The 12,050-nt window shown below is 40.8% G+C and overlaps 1 protein-coding gene across 1 annotated transcript; it reads left to right on the top strand.

Moving 5' to 3' along the window:
* Positions 1–44: 44 nt before the first annotated feature.
* Positions 45–576, top strand: LOC117533509 (cornifin alpha-like; the record flags this gene model as incomplete). The annotated part of the gene is made up of 1 exon (XM_034197278.1): positions 45–576. A coding segment is annotated over one exon (532 nt), but the record flags the coding sequence as incomplete, so codon positions are not given.
* Between the last annotated feature and the right edge of the window lie 11,474 nt (positions 577–12,050).

Here is a 12,050-nt window from a genome sequence, read left to right as displayed (position 1 = left end):
GTCCCTCAGACCCTCAGACCCTCAGTCCCCCTCAGGACCCTCAGTCCCTCAGTCCCCTCAGACCCTCAGTCCCTCAGACCCTCAGTCCCTCAGATCCTCAGTCCCTCAGTCCCTCAGATCCTCAGTCCCTCAGTCCCTCAGATCCTCAGTCCCTCAGTCCCTCAGTCCCTCAGACCTCAGTCCCTCAGACCCTCAGTCCCTCAGACCCTCAGTCCCTCAGTCCCTCAGTCCCCTCAGACCCTCAGACCCTCAGTCCCTCAGACCCTCAGTCCCTCAGACCCTCAGACCCTCAGTCCCTCAGACCCTCAGTCCCTCAGACCCTCAGACCCTCAGTCCCTCAGACCCTCAGACCCTCAGTCCCTCAGACCCTCAGTCCCTCAGACCCTCAGACCCTCAGTCCCTCAGACCCTCAGTCCCTCAGACCCTCAGTCCCTCAGACCCTCAGTCCCTCAGACCCTCAGACCCTCAGTCCCTCAGACCCTCAGACCCTCAGTCCCTCAGTCCCTCAGTCCCTCAGACCCCTCAGACCCTCAGACCCTCCGTCTCACCGCAGAGGAGCACCAAGTAATCCCATAGTGCTCATTATTCTCTCATTACATTAGGAACAACTAAAACTAAACTGGAGGCCAAAGCAGTGACGGATTACAAAACTTCTCCGACCTCCATGAAGTCTGAGGGTCTCCTCTGTATCCCGGCGGGCCAACAGAGGCTAAATGTTAGCATGCTAAAGCTACGATATAACAGAGTATAACTGAGCGTAAGTCGACAGAAATGGGAACAAATTATGCTAACAAATATTTTTCAATACACTTTTCAAGCTTGCTAAAGCTAGATTAAAGCTCAAAGCACAGCTGAGATAAATGCTAACACAAACCTTCTGATTAGCTTCAAATAGCAAGCTAAGTGTCATTTGTAGAATTAAACTCAAAGCAAAGCGTATCCGAAGTACAGCTGAATAATGTTAACCTGTGATGCTTATATGCTAACAAACAGCGTAGTAAGGCAAGGCAAGGCAAGGCAAGTTTATTTATATAGCACTTTTCAACACAAGGCAATTCAAAGTGCTTTACAAAAAATGAAAGACATTAAGAAAAAGGCATTTAAAATCAGTCATTAAAAAGAAAAGCTAATAAAATAAACATTAAAAGAAAAAATACATGGATAAAAGTTACAGTGCAGTTTAAGATATGAATAGTTCAATTAAAAGCAGCGGCAAAAAGAAAAGTCTTCTTGCTGGATTTGAAAGTAGTCAGAGTTGCAGCGGACCTGCAGGTTTCTGGGAGTTTGTTCCAGATATTTGGAGCATAATAACTGAACGCTGCTTCTCCATGTTTAGTTCTGACTCTGGGGACAGAAAGCTGACCAGTCCCTGAAGACCTGAGAGATCTGGATGCTTCATAATTTAGCAGGAGGTCAGAAATGTATTTTGGGCCTAAACCATTCAGTGCTTTATAAACCAGCAGCAGTATTTAGAAATCTATTCTTTGACACACAGGAAGCCAGTGTAAAGACTTCAGAACTGGAGTGATGTGATCCACTTTCTTAGTGTTAGTGAGGACTCGAGCAGCGGCGTTCTGAATCAGCTGCAGCTTCCTAATAGATGTTTTAGTGAGACCTGTGAAGACACCATTGCAGTAGTCGAGTCTACTGAAGATAAAAGCATGGACAAGTTTTTTCCAAATCCTGCTGTGACATTAGTCTTTTAATCCTAGATATATTCTTTAGGTGATAGTAGGCTGATTTAGTAACTGTTTTAATGTGACTGTTGAAACTCAGGTCAGAGTCCATGACTACACCTAGATTTCTGGCTCTATCTGTTGTTTTGAACATTGCACACTGAAGCTCAGCGCTAACTTTTATACGTTCTGACTTGGCTCCAAAAACCATTACCTCAGTTTTATCTTTGTTTAATTGGAGAAAGTTCTGACACATCCAGTCATTGATTTGTTCAATGCACTTACTCAGTGTTTGAATTGGAGCATCGTCTCCTGGTGAAATTGTTACGTGAATTTGTGTGTCATCTGCATAGCTATGGTAACTTATTTTGTTGTTCTTCATTATCTGAGCCAGTGGTAGCATGTAGATGTTAAAGAGAAGAGGCCCCAAGATGGAGCCTTGAGGAACCCCACATGTCATATTTGTCAACTCAGATGTGTATTTACCTTTAGAAACAAAGTTGTTTCTGTCCTTTAAGTAGGATTCAAACCAATTCAGAACTGTTTCCGAAAGTCCCACCCAGTTCTCCAGTCGGTCTAGTAATATGCTGTGGTCAACAGTGTCAAACGCAGCACTGAGATCTAGTATGCTAACAGACATTATAATATGCTCAATCTTACATGCTATATGTTAGCATGCTAAAGTTACAATATAATAAAGTAAAAGTGAACATAAGTAGACACAAATGGGAACAAATTATGCTAAATAAACATTTTCAATACACTTTACGAGCTATATGCTATTTTCCAGTAGATCATTGCTATCATTATATCACACACTTACGCATTCAACTAGCATGCTAACATAAGCATGCTAATGTGTACAGTGCCTTTTAGCTGAAACGCTTACCTTACTATGTGCTAAATGCTACAAGCTATATTTTAGCTAACTACTATTACACTTAAAGCACAGTTTAGGTCTATCTGAACATGCTAAATATTGCTGCTTAGCTTATGAAAGCTTATGCGTGCTTCAACTGTGTTTTTTTAGCTAACTTACTATACTTTCTAATATGCTAAATGCTACATGCTATATTTAAGCATCTAATATAACACCTAAAACACAGTTAAGCTCAATCTGAATACACATTTTACATTACATTACATTACATTGCATTTAGCTGACGCTTTTATCCAAAGCGACTTACAATAAGTACATTCGACCAGGAAGACACAACCTTGAAGAAAACAGAATCATATAAGTACATCAGGTTTCATAGAGCCAAACATTTCAAGTGCTACTCAACTGGCTTTAGGTAAGCCAGCCCTTTATTAGTATATAAGTGCTTTGTTAATAGTTCTATCGCTCGAAGTGGAGTCGAAAGAGATGAGTTTTCAGTCTGGAAGGTGTGTAAGCTTTCTGCTGTCCTGATGTCAATGGGGAGCTCATTCCACCATCTTGGAGCCAGGACAGCAAACCCACGTGTTTCTGCCGATGGGAACTTGGGTCCCCCTCGCAGCGAGGGCGCAACGAGTCGTTTGACTGATGCAGAGTGGAGTGCACGCGCTGGGGTGTACGGTTTAACCATGTCCTGGATGTAGGAAGGGCCAGATCCATTCGCAGCACGGTAAGCAAGTACCAGTGTCTTGAAGTGGATTCTAGCAGTTACCGGAAGCCAGTGAAGGCAGCGGAGGAGCGGAGTGGTGTGGGAGAATTTAGGAAGGTTGAAAACCAGACGAGCCGCTGCATTCTGGATGAGCTGCAGAGGTCGGATGGCACATGCAGGTAGACCAGCCAGGAGGGAGTTGCAGTAGTCTAGGCGTGAGATGACGAGAGCCTGGACCAGAACCTGAGTCGCTTTCTGAGTCAGCTGGGGACGTATCTTCCTGATGTTGTAAAGCGTGTATCTGCAGCAACGGGTTGTAGCAGCGATGTTTGCAGTGAAGGACAGGTTGTTATCTAGGGTCACACCCAGATTCCTTGCACCTACATGAATATAAACCAAACGTTAACAATACTCATACTTTCCTTTATTTGGAAGTCACAGCAGGACTCTCTGAGCTCTTTCCCTCTTTCTTTAAAAGCCGACTAACCCTCCTGCGGCCCGCTGTGTTTGCAGCATAAATCACAAATATAAATCACACACCAACAGCCCAAACTGTGCAGCCATATTTCATGTTTTTCACCTCTGCTGGGCGGCGTGAAGGTCAACTTCCTGTCTGTGTCTTTGGAGGCAGAAAAGATTTATGGCACGACAGCCAGAGGAAGAAATTGCACGGCTGAAGATACAGATCTCTGCCTTCAGGGCGGGAAAACAGCTGTTTGCTCAACGGTGTCCTAGAAAGTTAGCAAAGCAGCAGGAGAAGTGAGAGGTGGAGGACAGAACGGAAACATGGTACTTTGGGAGAAGATTATTAGAGAACTGTGGGTCATCTGATCCTCAAAAAGAGACATGAGTTGTGGCTCGAGCGTAGAAAGATAACATATATTATAAAATCAGATTCAATTACACCACAGACCTTATTTCAGGATTCTTACACAAGAAACGTGATTTATAAGAAGTGCTAAAATGCTGACTCATTACAGGACTTAAGGACTCATAATGCTGACTCATTACAGGACTTAAGGACTCATAATGCTGACTCATTACAGGACTTAAGGACTCATAACACTGACTCATTACAGAACTTAAGGACTCATAATGCTGACTCATTATAGGACTTAAGGACTCATAATGCTGACTCATTACAGGACTTAAGGACTCATAATGCTGACTCATTATAGGACTTAAGGACTCATAATGCTGACTCATTACAGGACTTAAGGACTCGTAATGCTGACTCATTACAGGACTTAAGGACTCATAATGCTGACTCATTACAGGACTTAAGGACTCATAACACTGACTCATTACAGAACTTAAGGACTCATAATGCTGACTCATTACAGGACTTAAGGACTCAAAATGCTGACTCATTATAGGACTTAAGGACTCAAAATGCTGACTCATTATAGGACTTAAGGACTCGTAATGCTGACTCATTACAGGACTTAAGGACTCGTAATGCTGACTCATTACAGGACTTAAGGACTCGTAATGCTGACTCATTACAGGACTTAAGGACTCGTAATGCTGACTCATTACAGGACTTAAGGACTCAAAATGCTGACTCATTACAGGACTTAAGGACTCATAATGCTGACTCATTACAGAACTTAAGGACTCATAATGCTGACTCGTTACAGGACTTAAGGACTCATAATGCTGACTCATTACAGGACTTAAGGACTCAAAATGCTGACTCATTATAGGACTTAAGGACTCATAACACTGACTCATTACAGAACTTAAGGACTCATAATGCTGACTCATTACAGGACTTAAGGACTCATAATGCTGACTCATTACAGGACTTAAGGACTCAAAATGCTGACTCATTATAGGACTTAAGGACTCAAAATGCTGACTCATTACAGGACTTAAGGACTCAAAATGCTGACTCATTACAGGACTTAAGGACTCATAATGCTGACTCATTACAGGACTTAAGGACTCATAATGCTGACTCATTATAGGACTTAAGGACTCAAAATGCTGACTCATTATAGGACTTAAGGACTCAAAATGCTGACTCATTACAGGACTTAAGGACTCAAAATGCTGACTCATTATAGGACTTAAGGACTCATAATGCTGACTCATTACAGGACTTAAGGACTCGTAATGCTGACTCATTACAGGACTGAAGGACTCAAAATGCTGACTCATTATAGGACTTAAGGACTCAAAATGCTGACTCATTATAGGACATAAGGACTCAAAATGCTGACTCATTACAGGACTTAAGGACTCGTAATGCTGACTCATTACAGGACTTAAGGACTCAAAATGCTGACTCATTATAGGACTTAAGGACTCAAAATGCTGACTCATTACAGGACATAAGGACTCAAAATGCTGACTCATTACAGGACTTAAGGACTCGTAATGCTGACTCATTACAGGACTTAAGGACTCATAATGCTGACTCATTACAGGACTTAAGGCCTCAAAATGCTGACTCATTACAGGACTTAAGGACTCGTAACACTGACTCATTACAGGACTTAAGGACTCATAATGCTGACTCATTACAGGACTTAAGGACTGAAAATGCTGACTCATTACAGGACTTAAGGACTCAAAATGCTGACTCATTATAGGACTTAAGGACTCATAATGCTGACTCATTACAGGACTTAAGGACTCAAAATGCTGACTCATTACAGGACTTAAGGACTCATAATGCTGACTCATTACAGGACTGAAGGACTCATAATGCTGACTCATTACAGGACTTAAGGACTCATAATGCTGACTCATTACAGGACTGAAGGACTCATAACACTGACTCATTACAGGACTTAAGGACTCGTAACACTGACTCATTACAGAACTTAAGGACTCGTAACACTGACTCATTACAGGACTGAAGGACTCGTAACACTGACTCATTACAGGACTTAAGGACTCGTAACACTGACTCATTACAGAACTTAAGGACTCGTAACACTGACTCATTACAGGACTTAAGGACTCAAAATGCTGACTCATTACAGGACTTAAGGACTCGTAACACTGACTCATTACAGGACTTAAGGACTCAAAATGCTGACTCATTACAGGACTTAAGGACTCATAATGCTGACTCATTACAGGACTTAAGGACTCAAAATGCTGACTCATTATAGGACTTAAGGACTCATAACACTGACTCATTACAGGACTTAAGGACTCAAAATGCTGACTCATTACAGAACTTAAGGACTCAAAATGCTGACTCATTATAGGACTTAAGGACTCATAACACTGACTCATTACAGGACTTAAGGACTCGTAACACTGACTCATTACAGAACTTAAGGACTCAAAATGCTGACTCATTACAGGACTTAAGGACTCGTAACACTGACTCATTACAGGACTTAAGGACTCAAAATGCTGACTCATTATAGGACTTAAGGACTCAAAATACTGACTCATTACAGGACTTAAGGACTCGTAACACTGACTCATTACAGGACTTAAGGACTCGTAACACTGACTCATTACAGGACTTAAGGACTCGTAACACTGACTTGTTTCCTGGTTGTCCTGAACCTCTAACTGAGAAAGTGTCTCTCAGCTACAGGTGGAAACAGACGGATCTGATTCTCTCCAGAGGAATGAAGGAAGATCTGATCTCAGGTCAGTAAATCTCTCTAATGCTGATATTGACTTTTCCCCAAATTGGATCAATGTCTATCGGATTCCTCTCCAGATTGAATTGCTAATTCATGTCATGACACATTTTGTATCGCTTCAGTTTCTGTTTTCTTGTCGATATTAAATGCCTCGTCTTAATTTATTACCAGTCGGAGCAACATTTCTGAAGGTCAGATATAAATCTTAAGTTAAAAAAGAAACCCACAATTCTCCACTTTGTAATGCATTAGATGAAGTCAGACGGATCAAATATGTGCTGCATTTCTATTTTGAAGTTTGTTTTAAAGCCCCTTTTTATTTTTGATGAAGGTTAGATATAATAATAACAGACATAATGACAAAAATATGAATAATAAGCATAAATACATTGAATTAATATATTGCTTTTCTACAATATGCCACAAAAGTAACGATTACTTGGACTTTAAATGACTGCAAAACGGATTATTTTGACGCATAAAAAGCCCATAAATAACACTTTTTATTCTAGTCTTGAGGCTAATTAAAGACCGCCAGTAAAAAGGAAAATATGAATCAAATACATTAAGAAGAGTTTTCTGAGGTGCATTTTGCAGCTGGAATAAGAGATGTTGTTGAAAGAATAACGGCCCGTCCACACAGCGGCGTGCGTTGAAGCTTCCAACGCTTCTGCCCATTCACTTTGAATGGGGTGACGTCACTTTTAGCCGAACTGCATCGTGGAAAGCAACGCGGAGCGTCGCTGGCGTGACTCGCTGCAAAAGTTGAGCAATGTTCAACTTTTGACGCCTCGGTAGAGGCGCATCAATCAATGGGGGGCGCCGGAAATAAAAAAAATAAAAAAAGTTAGAAATTAAAAAAAATATATTTTTTTTTTATTTCACAACAACACCATTTCCCGATTTTGGATCAACAAAGTACATCTTATTATCTTATACTAACAGAACTACGCCTATATTGCGTACAGCGCCCATAAACTATGGTGCACCCCCCCCCCCCCCCACAAATCAAGTTGAACCGCCCCAGCCCCAGTAAAAACCAGAGGTTTATGTGAAATAGTTCTTTTTTTCTAAATAATGGTTTTAGTGTACAATTATAGGTTTTAATTTTGTATTTGTGTTAATTTAAAATAAATCAAACTCCCAAAAAACGTACACAGCTTCTATTAACATTGGAATTTACTGTGTAAGCGGCCGCGGGGGGGGGGGGGGAGCTTTAGAGAGCTCTCTCTTGAGAGACTGAGAGGCTCTGATAACCTCAGCTCTGTGAGGTAAAGGCACACCTTTATATGATCATTATAGTTATCAAAAAGAGAATAGCTTTTCATCTATTCTCTTATAGTATAAAATACTATATGACAGTAAAAAAAAGTTGTTATTAATAAACAAGAATACAGTTTAAAGGGGAGTGATTTGTAAAATATCCATAAAGAAAAAGAAAATCAGCAAATTGGTCAGAATGTGTTATTTGTCCCGGGAAAAATGGCTTGTGTGAAAGTTTATGGTAAATGTCCAATAAAATAAAAATAAAATATAATAAAATGTACATAAATATAAGACATTAAAGTAACATGTACAATAAAAAAACAAATAAAATAAAAATATTTACAATAACAGAAGGCTATAAAGTAAAACGTCCAATACAATTATACACATTTTAAAAATAAACATGAGACAATAAAGTTAAAATATATGTATATAGTTAGTTATAATAAGATGTTGACAACGTGCTAACATGACATCACTTCCTGCTTTAACCTCTTTAAACTGGAGCCAAAGTGGAAACTCTGGGAGGAAAGTCAGCGTCTGTTTTCTGACTTCGGCTGATGGAGTTTCCTCTCGCTCTGCCAGGAAGAAAGAGCCACGAACATTGCTGTGTTTACACATTCACCGTCAGGCACCTCGTTTCTGCACGGATGAGCTGAGGATCCGAAGTGTTGTTCCTCTGATCCTCAGACCGTGGAGGTTATTGTTCTGACGCTCAGAGAAATCTGCTTCTATTCCCAGACTGTCCTCCTTCAGAAAAGCTGTTTCGAGCTCTTCTGGCTGTGATCGTGACTCAGCAGAAATGCACTGAGACGTTTTGACTCACATTATTTATAGAGCCAAAGAAACCCTAAGATGAACTCTGAAAAGTCAACAAAAAAGACTCAGGAGAACACAGATGTATAATATCAATACAACTACCTTGAATTAAGCTGCTTTCTTTAGGTTCTTACTACATGTCCCATTGTGTCACCTCAGCAGAGACAGAAGCACTGAGACGTTTTGACTCACATTGTGAAGCCAAAGAAACCTCATGATTAACGAGGAAACATGATAAAAACCTCAGGAGAACAACAGACATATAATAACAAAACATTAACATTTAATTAACCTGCTTTTCTTTAGGTATTTTAGCCACTTAACTTCCGATTTTATCACTTTTACGACATGACGTTTCATAAAGTGTTGTTCAGCATGTTTCCTGCGTGCAGTCGAAGCATAAACTTAAAAAACAGCAAGAATTAAAACACTAATTTAAAATACAGCATTTTCTCGCTCTGAAACTCAACTTCTCCGGCTTTGAGATCTGCCAACTTCCTGCAGAGTCTCTGCTCAGTGAGAATAAACCCAAATATCCTGCATTAAACTCTCATCAAGTCACAATTCATTACACCTACAGGGGTCCTTCTACTTCACGTACCACCAGTACCTATCTTTAGCTGAAAGTCGGTCCTTACTGACACAAAACCAAAATATCCTCCATTAATCTGGCGTAATGTCACAATTCATTGCATATACTGGACTCATGGTGGAAACACAGAGAAGGCGTGGATTTGAACACGTCAATAGTCCCTTAAGCATCTTAAAGCTGGTGTAAAGCTCCTCTATCTCGTGCAAAGACTTGACTGTCTTGCATAAGATTTACAACATTTGACACCATTTTCTGGTGTTTTTGGTTGGATCTGAATTCATATTGAGTTCAAAAGGTAACTTTTAACTCTTCATTTTTCTTTACTTTCTACCTTTTCAAGCGAGCCTTCAACTTGACGAGTCGTACCCAAGACTCCTTTGGTGTTATCCCACTCTTTTGATCTGAGGAGTAATGAAAACACATTGCCTCGGCTTCTTTCCTGGCAGTAGAAGTAAGAGCAGAGCAGTGAGGTGGGTCTTTGATTGAAGCGTTGATAAACGAGTGTGACGCCTCTCCTGAAGACACGAGTTCACAGCAAAGAAAGAAGAAGAGAAAGGGACAGACGGAGACTCGGGTGGCTGAGCGTTCACATCTGTTGCCTTCAGGAACAAAATCACATTCCTGCAGACTGCTCTTTCTGTCCCGAATACATCACCGATGCTGCTCAAAGAACACAGAAACCAGCGCTCCTCAGGGTGACCTTCCCCCGATAACAGCAGACAAAAACAACTTCAGCTGACAAGAAGTCAGACGCTCCCAACATCCATTCATTGACCCAAATACCTCACACACTTTCTCCCGAACCCCTATCAAATGTTCCCAAACGAACCGTCAATCTCACGGGGATGTTTAGGTTTGGTATCAATACATCAAGCCGGTTTAAAGCTTTGTGTACTCTGTAATCCCTCTTTCTGTCCTATCCCTCCATGTGATGTGAATATCTGTCAAACACAAGATAAAATAAGGCGTTTGGTGCGTTTACAAAACAGGAAAAGGGCCATTAGATAGCAGTGGGTTTACATTCAGGAGTTTTACTGCAATCTGTGGACGAAAACATCCAGATTGTCTGTTATTGAAACCTTATTTGGCCTAAAACGGAGACAGACACTGGTGCGTTTGTACAATCAATATTTCTATAAATATCATCATTTGCGTGACTTTGAAACTCCTTTCCCAGACTGCAGAGGAAAAAACGCCTCTTTGCCAACTGGTGCGTTTACAGCTACTGTCCTTGTGAAATAATCAAATCAATGACGGTTTCCTTGAATTCTAGAGGAATCAAAAAACAGCAAACTCTTGATGTATAGAAGGTTAAAAAACATCTGTTTACAAACATTCGTTCCACTTTAATAAGTTAAATGCTGACTTATTCCTTTATCTAACCGAACAGCAGTGGGCCGAGGATTGTTCCCTGTGGGACGCCGGAAGATACAATCGAGCTGAATGAAAAGCGTTTGGTCCAATCAGGTAATGCAAAGCTAAATGTACTTTCACTATTTAATTAGCAAAGCGCCTAAAGAGCATATAGGTTTTGTTTTGCCTCATTTCCAGGTCTTTTTTCTTGGGTATATTTTGGTTTTAGGAGGAATAAACTCACATTTCTCCACATTCTTTGGTTAAATTGTTGTTGTCCCTGGAGGTTGAAACCGGTTGATTTTTTTTTTCTTTTTTTCCGTGAAACATCCCTGAAACTAGAAACTTTTTAATCATTTAAGTTCAGAACTATGTCCCGGGAAGTTGTTTTTCTTTTCTTCTTTTCTTCTTTTAGTATTCTAAATTGCTGTGCTTTCGCTCACAGGAGAGAATCTGTCCGTCTCAGTTTGCTCACCGTTTCCTCGATAAACAACTTTTCCACTGCAGGTGATAAACTTTCACAGCTTTCAGCTCCACTGCACCCTCGACAAAAATAGACCCTGCAAAGTGCAGAATCTAATAAGACGACTTTCCTCATTTACTGCCGCTATCCGTTTGTTTCTACACACAAAGAAACGTCCTCTAAAGCCTCGGAAAGGGAAACGGCTTCTTATTTCATCCTAGTGTGGCTATAAACTCGTTATCTGCATCATTTAGACACAAACACTGGCTTTAACACACACACACACACACACACACACACACACACACACACACACACACACACACACACACACACACACACACACACACACACACACACACACACACACACACACACACACACACACACACACACACACACACACACACGAAGAGACATTCAAGAATAATGACCAGACCTCCTGCTGCAGATGCTCAGATAAACGCAAAGACTGCCAGGAGGATTTCAGAATAAAGTCCTGAATGTCAGAGGGGGTTAGCGTGATAATGAGACAGTAAACCTCCCATCATGCTTAGCAACAGTGTTTTGATAAGGGGGGGGGAAAGGAACATGGAGAAAAACCAGGGGAGGAAATCTGGAAATGATGTGACATTTTTATTTTGTATTTAATGGTTTATTTGGACAATACACAGCGAT

This window comes from Gymnodraco acuticeps, unplaced genomic scaffold (genome assembly GCF_902827175.1).
Source record: "Gymnodraco acuticeps unplaced genomic scaffold, fGymAcu1.1, whole genome shotgun sequence".
NCBI classification, from domain to species: domain Eukaryota; kingdom Metazoa; phylum Chordata; class Actinopteri; order Perciformes; family Bathydraconidae; genus Gymnodraco; species Gymnodraco acuticeps.
The sequence above is the reverse complement of the archived record's forward strand: the minus strand, read 5'-3'. Positions and strand labels throughout refer to the sequence as shown.